General features: G+C 36.5%; 1 protein-coding gene across 1 annotated transcript in view; it reads left to right on the top strand.

Moving 5' to 3' along the window:
* The first annotated feature begins 208 nt into the window (after positions 1 to 208).
* The window catches only part of LOC117410412 (collagen alpha-1(XXI) chain), an 86,351-nt gene continuing 70,805 nt past the window's right edge, over positions 209 to 15,754 (top strand). The window contains exons 1-3 of the mRNA XM_059025029.1: positions 209 to 507; positions 9,595 to 9,731; positions 10,454 to 11,014. Of these exons, the coding sequence (XP_058881012.1) occupies positions 9,632 to 9,731; positions 10,454 to 11,014 (661 nt within the window). The 5' untranslated portion in view covers positions 209 to 507; positions 9,595 to 9,631. The remainder of the gene's footprint in view (positions 508 to 9,594; positions 9,732 to 10,453; positions 11,015 to 15,754) is intronic.

Below are 15,754 nucleotides of genomic sequence, written 5' to 3' on the forward strand. Positions count from 1 at the left end.
ACCATCTTATATGTGATTATATTATATCCTGCTGTGTCTGGGGGCAGGTGGAAGACATCATTTAGGATATAGATCATTGGGTGGGGTGCTGCCCCATAGCATATGACACCCCTGGTTAATATAAGTATGCTTGGTTTTATAGTCTTCCTGCATTTCCAGAAACAACTTCTGTTTCATGATTGTAATTTTGAAGCTGGTAGGAGTAAAAATCCACCCTGGGAACTGTTGCTAATGTTACAAAGAACAGTCATAATTCACTAGTGTTAAACTTATCCTTATCTGAGCCTCTCCTCCATGGTAACTGCAAACTGCAGTGCGCCAGTAAGAGACTGTGAAGGAGAGAGCAGGCAGAAAGGGCAGGCGTTATTCTAAACAGAACAACTGCAGCAGCTCAGCTGTCAAACAGCCGCCCTTCAGATCACATCTGCTCAGCAATGCTAAGTACAAGTCAATGAAGAGGTGAGATATTAACTGAAAGGAGCCGGTGAGCCACTAACTCGGATTCTGGTAAGTGTAACACTGGGAACTGCATAGTTTATAAGATCATGTATTCAATGAATATTGAGACTAATGAAATTAGCACTATCTTTTGGTTTTTATTTTGTAGGTCATGTTAAAGTAACAGGTCTTACTGGTCAGCAAGAAAATACTTCTTGATAAGTAAATATATTATATACTGTAAATCTAAATCTGAGAAAACTTTCAAATTCATTTATTGTGCTTTTCTTTGTTATCATGCTTTGCACTCTATTGTTTGAATTATATGTGAAATGTATCCACATTTAAAAAAAAAGTAGATGTTGAATACATTTGGTTTGCTAACTTCTCTTCAAGAAAAAAGGATTGTTTTGCATGTTACTATTTTCAGATTATAAAGAATGCAAAATTGGGAATGTGTGCAAAATCAAAAGCATATTAAAGATATTAGGCAATGGCTATCTGTCTGTCATCCGTGTGCCAATATTTCTTCAGCATGCATTAAATGAATGGAGAAAACTTTCTTTTTTTTTGCTTTGGGTTAAATATGCTTAGAGACAATGTGTAGTTCTAAATTAGTGTCAGAAACTTTCAGAAATTAAAATAGAATGCTGTTTACACTGGAACATTACCAAGTGTTTGTCTTTTATATTAAACTATAAGAATGTAACATTCACATATACAACTTAAGTTAATTTATCATTATTATTTCAGTGAAGAACTTTAATACCTGTTTTAACTGGAATTTTCCTAAAAAAAAAAAAAAAAGGTTAGCCTAATATATGTAACATCATTATTATTTTATTAGTATTATTTGTTTATTTAGCAAACTTACAGAGACTAGGGTGTGTGAACTGTGCATCAGCTGCAGAGTCACTTACAACAACGTCTCACCCGAAAGACAGAGCACAAGGATGTTAAGTGTCATACAGCTCAGGGTCACACAGTGAGTCAGTGAGTGAGCCGGGATTTGAACAGGGGACCTCCTGGATACAAGCCCTTGTCTTTAACCACCGGACCACACAGCCTCCTGCATATTACCTGATGCGATCTAATTTAGAACCGGACTTGAGACTCAACAATGACAACAGCAATTTAAATGAGCACTAGACTGGACTGGCGATTGTTGCTAGTGTATGCCTTAAATAATACTTTTAAAAGAAAAGCTGTTTATAAAACAAAAATGTTTTGGTGGTCCAATATTGATTTATCATTTTTCTCTATATCGGTCTTTGAACTTGCTTTGTGCATACTTGACAATTATAGCTGCCTGGCATTTAACACACACCCTCATTACACTGATAATGTGACTTTTCAACTATTCCCTCTATGAGAATTAAAAGGTCACCTTGTCACATGATCTGAATGGAATGAGGAGGTCTATTCAATGGGAAAATTGTTTGGCAATATTCGCTATTAGAGACACAGAACCCAGAACCTCTCACATTGATTGCAAACTTAAAAAGAAAAACCCTTTACTTACTTATTAATGGTTTAGTTAGCCAATCCAGAATGCAAGTTGTTTACAGTTCTGTTTAGCTCCTTCAAAAAACTATAGGTAGATCAAAAATAACCCATACAGGAAAGTGCAAGAAATACCCCAGAAACATAAGCAACAGCAGAACAAACCAGTATGGTATCAGAAACACAATAGAATATATTTTGAACAAATAATGTGTGTGAAAATATCATGTCATAGATGTCAGAGTTTTAACAGTAGCCTTGATTGACTTTAAACTGTAGGACTAAATTACAAATGAGCAGTTGTCATTCAAATACTTCCCTAGATCTGACTTATGACCCCTTGAAAGTCCCCATGTGTTATACTAATGTTTGAAACATATTTCAGGGCTTGAATTTCAGCGTGGGATTTGCGGGAATCACGCATTTTCCAAGTTGCTCCTGCATATCTTCAACTTTCAGTGCGGGAAAATCCTGCAGAGATATTTTAAGACACCAAGCTAGTGTATTTTTCACCCAATTTAGAATGCCTGAAACGCTACAACAATCTATAAGGAAGTGGGTGTCAGTGACGAAAGCACTATGAGCCGCATTCTGAGTAGTTCTGGTCAAAATAAATAAATAAATAAAAGTAGTGCTGGATAGTTTAAGTGCTTTGAGACTATTCTCTCGTACAATAGAAACTCTTTTGCAAGCGGTCGCTTTAACTCTAAAACTCAGCCCCATTCTTTTTGGGGCGCCAGCACATTAAAGGTTACGCACATACTACTCAGGCATCATAAAAGCCACCTACCTGGTTCATGGCTTGTTTAAAAGTACAGACTCAGGTCTTTCCAAAGACGTATTCAGTGGCTGCGTTGGAAAAACGTTTTTTTTTTTTTTTACATATATTATCATCTCTACCACAAAAAGTATGCCTGTTGCAACTTACATAATATGAAAGGAAATTTTGTGGCCTTTCATTTGATATGTTATATGCATGCAGTACAAACTATCCAGTAGTTAAACATACACAAATGAAAACAGTGAAAAACAGGCTCATGGGAAAGTGGGTTATAGTGCGCAGGTGTAGAGGTGATGCAGTGCTCTAAACAATGACAAACACAGTTCTGATGAAGTGATGGGTTTTTATTTATAATCCAACGGTCGAAACTGACCAACAGAAACTATAAGGAGTACAGGCAGGAGTACTACTCTGTATTAATAATGCACAGGGCAGTCCCAAATGATAACACACAAATTCACAAATAGACACACACAGACAAAACATACACGGTCACCAGTCCTCAGTGAGTGTAGTAGTGCTCATGGTGAATATACAATTATTGTGCTTTAGTGCAGTGATGTTCCGGGTGGGTGTTGGCCTCTGGCGACAGCTCCGGAATGTGTTTAGCCGTCTAACAAATAACAAGCAACAGTTAGACAAACAAACAAAACACTCACGATACAATAATACGGGTCCTTCCGGTCTCAAAGCTCAATAACCAAAAAGAATGAACAGATTAGGTCGCTACGACCCCTACTTATACCATCACTCATGACCCCTTGATAAACGAGTGCAGCTGCTCCTCCAATCTGCGGCTGCCACATCATTTCTCTTCGGGGTCGATGAGTTAATGTACCGAAGCTCCGCCCCTTTTCTAAATGACCGACTTCCTTTTAACCCTAGGAATTAAGTGTCAGGCCAAGCATTCCAGGGTACTCTGTTCCCGTTACTTAGCGCCCTCACAGGTTGGGAGGGAGATTTACCACCAAGAATCATTGTCTTTCTGTCACAGTGGAAACAGGGCTGAGTGTAAAGAGTTAAAAAAAGAAATGGAGCGCTGGTTAAAAAGAAAAGCACCTTCTGCTGCATGAGTCAGATCAATCTACAGCTATGACCAAAAGTTTTTCATCACCTAGAAGTTTAGGATTGAGACATCATTTAAAAAAACTAAAAACAAAAAAATTTATGAACATAATTTAGATATTTTATTTAACATCATGTAATCAAAGAAACTACACAATGATATCTACCGGAATCATAATAGTAGTACAGTATTTCATGGAAGATTATGAAATGTCACATTTTTAAATTTTTCGTTTTTGCATTAAGTATATGGAAAACTACAAAGCGGTATGTAATTGAATATGTTAACGTAACATTATTTAGCAGATTTCACTTGATTAGTTATGCAAAACTTTTGGCCATAGCTGTACTAATGTGGTGCTGCATAGTAATTTTGATGCAGTGTAAAATGTGAAGGTACATGTGTTTGGTACACTTCCAAGTTGGGATTTCACTGTCTGACTGTACAAATGGGTTCCATGTGGAATATACAATGATGTAAAAATATTCAGCTTGGAAAGACAAACGGGAAGCCATGGTGGGTGCCTCTACAGCTGTGGTGTTTTCCAGCTATCTCACAGCTGCAGTCCAAGTAACTGTTAGATGAGTGCCAATTGAGAAATCGTATAACTCTTCACATATATCCTAACCTGAGGTCACACAGTATGGAAAAACAAGGTCATCATGGTATAGGCAGTTAAAAGATTACATGCCAGAATATGCTTGATGTTTTTCAAGGCATAACATAGTTGTCATAGATAGCTTTTAGTAGTACATTGTGTTAATTAAAAACGCTGTGCAGGGTAGTATCTTTTCAGGCGTATTGATCAATTTTATTACCTTACTTATACGAGAACTGCAATTGAAAACAGCCGGAATGAAGCAAGGTTTTTTCCTAAAACGTGCTCATACTTTTACCTTTCAGTTCTTATAATGATTCAATTTTTAACGTTAACTGCATTTGAAAGGCATGAGTACTCGCAGTGGACAAAATTTAAAGTTAGTTTTACACCATAGGTGTGAAATCTAAACCAAACAACAATAAGAATTGATAGTGCAGATTTAACTTTGATTGTTTTTACGGGTACTGCTGAAGGGGAGGCAAGGCAAAAAGATACAAGCTTGAAAAAACCATCTCATCCTGGTGGATTCATCATTTTGTAAAGTGGTTAAGATGGTAATGCTGTATGATATATTACCATTTCAGATTCTGACCACAAAAAGCAAGGGGCAGCTATATAATTTTACAGAGTGATATACAGTAGAGACTAACTAGTGTCTGGTCATCGGTTCGATGAACAACTGAGCATTGTGTGTAATTGCTTGGGTATTGTGAGGTTGCTGGTTCATGTCCAGTCTCCGCCTGTTATATAGGTCATTCTGTGACTCAAATTGTTTAATATTGGTGTCAGAATGGTGAGTTGTGTGGGAAAAATAACCAGTCCAACAAGTAATAAATTCCAAATGGTCCGGCTTTATTTATTTCCTGTAGCCCCACTACCAACAATGGTAGGGAGGGAAACAATAACCGACGGGTTGAGTCCCGAAATCAAACAACAACACTAATAAATAATACGTCCACATTAGACTCTGCGTCCCCGTAGCGCAAACAAGGCTCCGGTGCAGAAATGGTGCCAGTGCAGGTCGTGCTTGTGAGCAGGGGTAAATGCTCAAGGGGTGTGTGCTGGCGCCGTGGCTTCCGCTCCTGTCAGTCCTCCTCTGTAACACACAACAAAACAAACCAACAGCCTTAGCATTAGCATTCAGCATAAGGGACTGTACTCACCTAGTTGCATCCCCTTTGTACTGCCAAACTCCTCCCTAGGATTAGTGTGGTGCCGCGCTCTCTCCAAACGCTGCACGCAACAAGACTGATTAAGTTTCAATTGGGCACAGAGGGAAGTCTAACCTCCCAGCCCTGCCATATCTTGCACACACTTTGTTTTACACACATGCTATTTTTAAACCATGCAAACCATATTTATTTTTATAAACACAACCAAAAATACACTATTTGCAGGGGCAGGCCTCAGCCCTGCCACAGGGGGTAACACTTTTTATAATAACTGTTTGAAATTCAAATGTAGTTACGTACAAACAACAGGAGTGGATCCAGACTTTCATGAAGGGGGGGGGAGGTTAGGGGGCAAGACTGTCATGAAGGGGGGATACCTGATAAGAAACATATCGTTAAAGTAAACAATATTTTGACATTTAATGTACGGAATATTCTCTAATATAGTTTATGGCGTGGGCGCATTCTGTATATAGCCTCGCTGTATATGATAAATTCTTTCAACATTTCATCAGTCTTAGCTTGGAAACGGATCAAAGCTTATAGGTCTCCCTGGTTTGTCTCTGTTAGAGCTGTTCTGTCATCTCTATGGCCCCTAAGAGGTATTCCCTGTTTACCACAAAAAACGATGTTTTCTACTATGTTTCGCAATGCTTCCTTGTTTCTCATATACTCCTTCTCTCTCTGGCTAAGTAGAATGCTATCAATGCTTAAGGACGGTTCCTGCTGTCTAGCACTGCAGCTTGATGATACTAATTATTTTCATGTAGAAGAAGAACACCTTCTTGTTTTATTGCAAGGGAAAACTTCGAAAGACATGCCTGCTCTGATTTTAGTTACCTAACTGTAGCTTGTTTAGAACAATGCTGGTCCGACATTAAGCATTGTAATCTCTGACGAAATTCACACATCAGTAAGACTGATTTGTTGATACCACAAATACAATTGTGGAGATTGGGAGCCTCACCATTCCTCACATAACCAAGAAATACACCGTTTTTTTTCGTCTATAATGTTGGAGCTCTGTGTATTGTGTCGCCGTTCAAGGATAATTATTAAGAATAACTCAACCACCAACCTGATCTTTATTTTAGTGGAATTTGTGTTAGACATAACAAGCCCTGAATTAAATGTAAATGTAAGTTCTTCACTAGAATTTCATGACTCCCAGATGCATCAATTTGCAATTCTAATTCCTGGAATTTCTTAGTTTTATTCTGTTTCCCACCCATATAGCAAATCTAATTAGCTTTTCAAATAAATACATTATAGCATTTAGCCAATTGTGCTTTATTTAAAACTGCAACATCTGCAATAGATTGTATTCCATTATTGTAAGCATGCCTAAAGTAAAATTATTCCAACAAAAGAGCTGCAGCAATCTATTCCTTTCCATTCTCAATTAACACCACCCTTTAAAAGTGTAGTGTGTTATTTAAGATGGTTTAAAATATTTTTGCCCTACAAACCGATGTTGAAAATAGGCATTTAATGAAAAGCGTTTTTCTTCTTGAGCTAGCTTTAACAGAGCTTGAAGCTGCCATGTATAACCCCTCCTATTACAAGTACTTCAGCAGCAAGAGCATTCATGCACTCCCAGAGTGAAGTAGGTTTAAAGTGGTTTCAAGGGGGGAGAATTATTTTGTTCCTATAACTAACAATGAAGGCTGTTTTCCAAGGGTTTTTTTTTTCTAAAAACAACAATTCTGAAGTCCAGCGTTTTTACCACATAAAAAAACCTGTCCAAAACACAGTTTCCTATTATAAACTATTGCATGTACTGCAGTATGCTTCAGGAAACAATAGTGTTTTTGATGGTACTATAGTATTTCTTTTATATGGGAACTCCCCTGTGTCTCCAGGGGCTTTTGCACTTCTAGCTAGCTCAAGAGTGTCCTGTGTTAGTGCTTGTGAGAATCCTGCAAAAAAGTTCAATTCTCTCAAGGGTATTTGGAAAGCACACTTCAAAACTGATCGGGTTGTTGCACCTTTTGCAAAATATCTTGGTAACACTTTACATTAAGGGGGTGATGTAAGGAAACACACAAAGTGCAAATCCCCCATAATGCTGCCGTAAATTGTGTTTAGCGGCCACTCAAAATGCAGCATGGTGTTCACCTGGCCTATCAAATTTGCACTTTGCCATCATTAATGCATTAAAATTCATTCAAATGAAGAAAAGAGCATGACACTGAGCAGGATCTGTATACTAAGTGGTCGCAAACAGGGTCACTTTGTTTGGGAGGGCTAAAGCGTTATCATCTCACTCCGCAGTTCTTCCTAGACTTAATAGCTGAACTGAGGGATGAGCTAGACCTCAGCGTCAGTCTAGGGACCACTATCCCTGCACATGTGAAAGTGCTGTGTTCTCTGTGCTACTTAGCCTCTGGTTCCTTTCAGACCACAGTTGGAATGTCTAGAGGGATAGCCCAATCCACCTTTTCCAGAGTGCTAGGCAAATTTCTGGATGTCATGCTGAAAAGGACAGGCCAATACATAGAATTTTTTAAGGATGCTTGCATAATTGATGTTGGCTAGGACTTTTCCAAACAACTTCATTTCATGCTGAGTGACCTCAGCCGTAAGGACTCTCAGCTCCTTCTCAGAAAACTTTTTTTTTTGTTTTTGTGCGCCAAGAGGACTTTCCTGCCCTTCCTCGGACATACTTTTTTGCTTTATATTTTCGTGCTCCACAAATGTCATACAGCGACTACTGCTCTCTGTACTCCTAACTCTGCAAGTGCAGCCACTAAATAGACTGATGCGCTCATAGAGACCCTCATTATCATAATTGCGGATCATTATTTGTGTGTGTTGAGTAATTTGCATTGCTCTTAATCTTACATAGGGAGCAGTGCAAAATAATTGCCTGGCCGCAATGCAATTTGAATTTTGCAACCGCAATTATTTCCACTGTGCCTATACTTACATCACTCCCTAAGTGTCTCTAATTACTCTGTATTTACATAGTAGTTACTTATTAAATACACATGTACTTACACATAATTACAGTGTTATTATGCATATTACAATGTAGTGTGTGGTCGCCTACTTAGTAGCCTAGACAATTAACACAAAATAGATCATGGTGCCGCATTGACAACCAGGCTTGTAAGTATACCGTGCTTTTTGGGAAAATAGGTATTTGGCTGTTTGCATCAAAAATGCATTGAGCTCAACTTGCCACTCACAAGAAAAAGTGCACTGGGAAATGCCAGCAACAATTGCGACTGTTTAAAACATGCTTTCAAAAGTTCTTAACAAATTGATGCAATTGTAAGTGCCGGCAGCTTTAGTACATTCATTACAATATTTGAAAACCCTCATTTGCATTATCTCCACCTCCTTTTTGCGAATTTATGAAGGAATGCCCACAATAACATATTCATCTAAGGCTGAACCGCAAAGAAACTGCTGCCACAAAGCATTCCCTAAAAAGTCACTAACAGCATTGCGCATTTTTAGTATATTTCACCCTAGACTTCCGACTCGTTTGCGACTATTGCGACACCCGCAACACTTTAGTAAATCTACCCCTTAGTGTGTAAATATTTTTGCACAATATATATATTTGTACACATGAAGTACATTGTAACTATGCATAAGAACATTGTAATTGTGTAAGTACACATGTTTTACTAAGTAACTTCAATGTAAATACATAGTAATTAGAGACAAAATGTAAAGTGTTACCAATATCTTGAAGTACAGCTACTGCTGTTATTGGGCAACTATCAACAAGGTCTACAAAGGTTTAAATGTTGAGGATTAATATCTCCTATTATCAGGGAATCTAAGGGTAATCTGAAATTGGTTCTTCTGTATGGTCGTCTATCAAAGTCTTACTGAACTGCTGCTCTGGACATGTGAGCTCAACGTACAGTGCTTGTAACAGGAGATGCAGCATTTATCTCTAGTCAGGGATGCCACTTGGGTGATGCAAGCTTCATTTTGTTTTGTTATCAAACCCATGTAGATTTGGTACACTGCAGGTTTAATTAGTTATGCTTTCTTTCACTGTTTCTCTTTAAAGGTTGAAGTGGAGCTTGAAGTGTTAGGATATATGCAGCATGGAACAAAAAACAAAGTCCTTGAAGTTTTTTCTTCAGTCCTTCCTGGTTCTGGCCCTTCATAATTTTACTGGAGCACAGCATGAAGATATGAGATCCAGTAAGAATGTTTACTGTACCAATTAAAATGATTTCTGGCTTATTTTTAAGTGCTGTACTGAGACTCACCAGTATAAACAAAATGGAAACAAAAATACTACTACATGTGCATGTATTAGCTGATGTATATCTGTGTATATTTCTCTAATTATGTTCTTTGCAGATTTGTGGTTTAATTATTTTGAATTGAATTGACTAACTTTAAATGGGAAAACATATTTAATAATGTGTTATTGTAGGTTTCATTAATAACACTGCAGTTACATATGAACTACCAGAATATTTACAATATCTGCCTTCTGTTTACGATAACACTGCTACTGTTCTTAATTAATTAATAAAGCATCCATATACAACACTCAACAGTGCTAAAGTTAGAAACACTAAAATAAACTGAATCAATTCAATGACAAATGTTTAGCCTTTTTCAGTGTCTTCAAAGGCATTACAAAATGACTTTGTCAAAACGTATGTCATTGAATTTGAGACACAGGGGCGTTTTATAATGTAGGATTGGCGTTTAATAACAGATGTCTGTAATTTACAAATAATATCTACTTCATATGAATTTAAATGTTATTACGATATAGTTACAATTAAATAATACTGGCATAAATTAATTTATATTTGTATTAACATTTGCAATTTCTGTTTAGCAGATAAATTATAACATGCTGTTTTAAATTGTTTGCCTCCATTGTGTATTTTTTTCTCTTCTCCTAGGCTGCAGAACTGCTGCTAGTGATCTAGTTTTTATTTTAGATGGCTCATGGAGTGTTGGGGATACAAATTTTGAAATAATTAAAAGATGGCTTGTCAATATTACTAGTAACTTTGATATTGGCCAAACATTTACACAAGTTGGGGTTGTTCAATACAGCGATAACCCTCTCTTGGAAATCCCACTTGGAAAATATGCTTCAAGTGAAGAACTTATAGAAGCCATGGAATCAATACAATACATGGGGGGCAATACCCAAACAGGTATAGCGATAAAATTTGCTTGGGAAAATATGTTTGCTCACTCTGTCAGAGCTGCTAATGGTGTAACAAAAATAGCAGTCGTACTGACTGATGGAAAATCCCAGGATGAAGTGAAGCATGCTGCAGAGGAAGCAAGGAAGAATAGAATCACTCTGTTTGCCGTTGGAATTGGATCAGAAACAGAGGAAGCAGAACTAAACGCAATTGCCAACAAGCCATCATCCACTTACGTGTTTTATGTCGACGACTACTTAGTAATTTCCAGAATTAGAGAAATGATGAGCCAGAAGCTCTGTGAAGGTATAGCACATTTTAATATATATATAATCTGCATGTTTTATATATGTACTGTATGTAAATATTGTTTGTGTTTAAGTCTTCTTATGCTCCTTGCATAATTATTCTTCACATCAAAGTTCTGCAATATGTGACTCTTGTTCTGTTTGGACTTAATTGGCTCTGCATTGTCCAGTGAACTAAATGCTGCTTATTACAACATAGCTTAGCACAATAATTTACAACCATTACTACTACTAATATGAACCCTGTTTTACTATGTCAGCCAGGCATGAGCTGTTTCAGTCATCGTGGGTGATGAATATCCCCAGTCACTGGAATATACATTAGTGGAATTGCATGTATGCCTTTTTTTTAACAGCAGGTGGTGATGCATTTCTACTGGCATTAGTGAAATCTAGTAGGGGCCCCTGAATCTCCTTCAATTTTATTTGTATTTGGTTTACTTTGTGTCTGTTAGAGATGATCGGGAGAGTGACATGGCCGTGATAACTTCTCCAGTCAAGTACTGCACTGGTGTTAGTGGATCGATAATAAGAAAGGCAGATCTAACAGATCGAGATGCAAACTGTTTTTATATAATATACTATTCTAAAGGTTGTGGGTGTGGGTAATGGTGACTTCAGTTTGGCCAATGTGTATTATTTGGTAACTATTTAGGCCAATGCTGTCTGCTTCCAAAAAAAAGGTGTGGGGGGGGGGGGGGGGGGGAGAGAATAATAATACAGACCCCCTCAGAAGTCCCTGTGTTATATCATTTCATTAAGTGCACTAAATAAACTCTGCAGCAATTTATAATGTATGATACAGGGTCTGTGGATTTTGATGATCACATACACTCCAACGTATAAAATATCACCAAAGAAACACAGTTAAAGAGTTGAGATCATCACATTGTGTAAAGTTCTCTTAAGTCATTGAATTATGCAGGAACTTACATGCATTCCATTTTGGGATTGCACGTTAGCCATCACTAATGTCTCTTGACATTAACTTTGGCTTACATCCTATTACACTGAATGTAAGATGTCCAAAATGCAGAACAAGAAGTTAAGCCAAAGAAACTGGAGTCACCCATAATAAAGAAATAAAACAAACACTTTGAATCATTAAAAATGCATTCAGAGAATGTAATTTGTAATGAGTAACACCATGAATGACTAGATAGATGTTGTCAGATACCGTTCACTGCTAACATTGTGTTAACTGTTGTTTTTTTATATGAATGTCCTTAGAATGAAAGGCAAATTGATTTCTGCCCATGTATGATCCATACCTTTTTTAGTCAGAATATAGGATTCAAGCAGTTGAGATTTTAGAATCGGTAATGGTCCAATGAAACTCTAATAAACATTACTGACAACATAGAACATTATTAAATTTGCCAATCCATCATGACACCATGATGGCAAGTACTATCATCCATTCATTTTTAAGAATAAATACTGGAATTCTAAAATAAATATTAGAATCTTTACAATATAAATGTAAATCAAAACTGTATTATGCAGGGTAAAATATCCTGTTACATTGATTTTGTTTTTGTAATTGTAATAGTCACAGGTTTTAATGTCCCAATATTTTTTGATAGCTTTGTATGGAATAATACAGTTCTAAGAATAAGCAGATGTTGTGACAAGCAGTCTCAGACTTTCCCACTGGAGCTAAATAACTTTTTTTTTTTTCTTAAGGGATTTTCCTTTGCTGAGAACATTTAGCTGCCCATGATTGTACAATGCCAAAACAGCTATGTGCCAAATTTCCAGGGTGCTGGGATGTACAAATCTGCCCACTAGGGCCATGTTTGAGGTTTCATAAACTCTTGTGATAATTCGTGCAAGATATTACAGGATTAGCATAGAATGATAAATAACAGAGACCAAAGTTGTGGGTTATTTCCCCCCCACCCCACCCCTGTTCATTTTCTGGCTTTCACACTGGAAGAGATCTGAATGACTGACGGCATACTTGCTAAAGGTCCAGTATTTTGTGCCAGGAATTTTCACTACAGGCTCTATTAGTTCAGCTTTAAACCAAAAGAAACAAAATCCCCAGTTCATTTATTTTAGCATTGACCATGAAAGCTGTACTACTCTCTTCAAGTATTTAACTCGCACAGCCCTTTTCATAAAGTTCAAAATCCTTCTCTTAGGTTAAACAGTGCAAAATATTCCATAAAATTGTCATTTCTTGTGAATGATAATCCTTTAACACAAGTCCTTTCATTTTCTGATTAGCCATTATTTTCGGTTTGTAATATATATTTTAAATTAATTAATTAATTTATTACATAACACTGAAAAAGTGAAATGGTAAGTAATTGCATTTTAATTAATTGTTTAATTTCAGTCTTACAGTGATAGTGAAATCATCTTGTCTATGATTTATCAGCTATTCACTTTTAAGCTCGTATTTGGTTGAGAAATGAAATTTTCCTCTTAAAACAGCTGGAAAAGGTTTAATGAATTGGATATTTATTTAAGCAAAACATCCTTTAAACATATGAGAGCTGCTACATGCTCTCTCGATCCTCTTCCTACAAAACTATTAAAAGATGCTCTTGGTGTTATTAACACCCATATTTAAAAAAATATAAATTGTTCACTTTCCTCTGGTATAGTTCCCTCAGCACTTAAAGTAGCTGTAGGAAAGCCTATGCTTAAGAAACACAATTTGGACCCTCAAGTCCTCAATAACTAGGCCAATCTCCAACCTACCATTCTTAGATAAGGTTCTAGAGAGAATTGTTGCAATTCAATTACAAAAATGTCTAACTCTTAATGGTATATTCGAGAAGTTTCAGTCTGGTTTTCGTGCTGCACAGAGACGGCCCTTGTCAGAGTTGTGAAGGATCTGTTGATAAGCTCTGACTCAGGCTTTCCATCAGTATTAATTCTTCTGGATCTAAGTGCTGCCTTTGATACTGTAGACCAGTCCATCCTACTGAATCATCTTGAAAGCACAGTAGACTGTCTGACCTTTCCTATCCTGGTTCAAATCCTATCTGTCTGACAGGTCTCAGATCGTCTCTGTTGGGGAGGTAAAATTGGCATTATCGGAAGTTGTCTGTGATGTTCCACAGGGCTCCATTCTAGGTCCCTTGCTGTTTTCATTATATATGCTGCCGTTAGGTAACATTATCCGCAGACACGGAGTGGACTTCCATTGCTGTGCTGATGATACTCAGCTATATTTGCCCCAAAAACCAGGAATTTCTTCTGCCTGGGTGTTATTAGCTATTTGCCTTACAGACATCAAGCATTGGATGTCACAGAATTTTCTAATGTTGAATTCAGATAAAACAGAGGTTATGCTAGTGGGATCACAGAACCAACTAAAAGGAAATATGGGATTACATGAGCTCGAACCTTGCAGTCTCCCATCAAAACTTAAATTAGAAAATAAGAGTTTGAGGGTCATCTTTGATTCTGATCTATCATTTGAGACTCATATTAGGGAAGTATAGAATTCTGCCGCTAGAACTGACTAAAACCAGGAAAAGTGAACATACTACCCCTGTTTTGGCCTATTTACATTGGCTCCCTGTGCAGTATGGAATTGATTTTAAGATTTTGCTGTTAAATTACAAGGCCCTGAATGGATTAGCACCTAGTTATTTGCAGGCGTTACTGACTCCGAGATCACAGGATGTGGGGTTGCTGTTTTCAAGTCTAAAAACTTACTTTTATAAAACTTGTAACTTTAAAACCACTGCTTTTGTATTATGTGTACTTTTATTTAAATGGTCTGACTTGGCAGTTGTATGTGTGACATGCTATACAAATGAATTGTGGTTTGTTCTTTTCTGCTATGTACTGTATAGTGCTTTGCGATACTTTTGTATAAAAATATAAAAAACGCTATATATATATATATATATATATATATATATATATATATATATATATATATATATATATATATATATATATATATATATATATGGGGCAGTAGTGTGGAGTAGTGGTTAGGGTTGTGGGTTCAATCCCAGGTGGGGGACACTTCTGCTGTACCCTTGAGCAAGGTAGATTGCTCTAGTAAAAACCCAACTGTATAAATGGATAATTATATATATATATATATATATATATATATATATATATATATATATATATATATATTAACGCACTGCTTAAAGTGAATAGGATCCATTGAATGTTGAAAAGTGAACAATGTTTTTTTGTTAATTCCCCTGGTTGGATATTTTGTTTTTTTCTTACCAGTGGTTACACAATTTTATTACATTTTACTTAATGGAATACATAAAGTTTTTCTGTCAGTATGACAGCTTGCTCTAATAAAGGACATATTTTAGTGGTTATAGTAAAAAGCTCTGTGTGAGACCCAGATTATACTTCAAGCTACATTTCCTTGAACACAAATATATTTGATAATGAATTCAATATGATTCATATAAAGCTAAAACAAATCTCTGTTAATTGGAGAGTAAGAAACATAGAATGCAAAAGAAAAGTCTCATCCCCTTAGATAACTATTTCGCCATTTTGTTTCCAAATATATTACATTGACAGTAAAATCATCTACAGTAGAGTTTTATCTAAGCCCATCATAAACAGAAATGTCCATTGAAAAATGCTATGTTAGGTTAAAAGATTTTTTAAAGGTTAATTTCAATATTAAACAAAAATGATATTGAATAACACTGTAGTTATGAGAAACGTATTACTTCTACCTTATAAGGTCATTTAATTTCTCCATAACATTTTTTTAATATATTTTATT

The sequence above is a fragment of the Acipenser ruthenus genome, chromosome 6, assembly GCF_902713425.1.
Source record: "Acipenser ruthenus chromosome 6, fAciRut3.2 maternal haplotype, whole genome shotgun sequence".
Lineage (NCBI taxonomy): Eukaryota > Metazoa > Chordata > Actinopteri > Acipenseriformes > Acipenseridae > Acipenser > Acipenser ruthenus.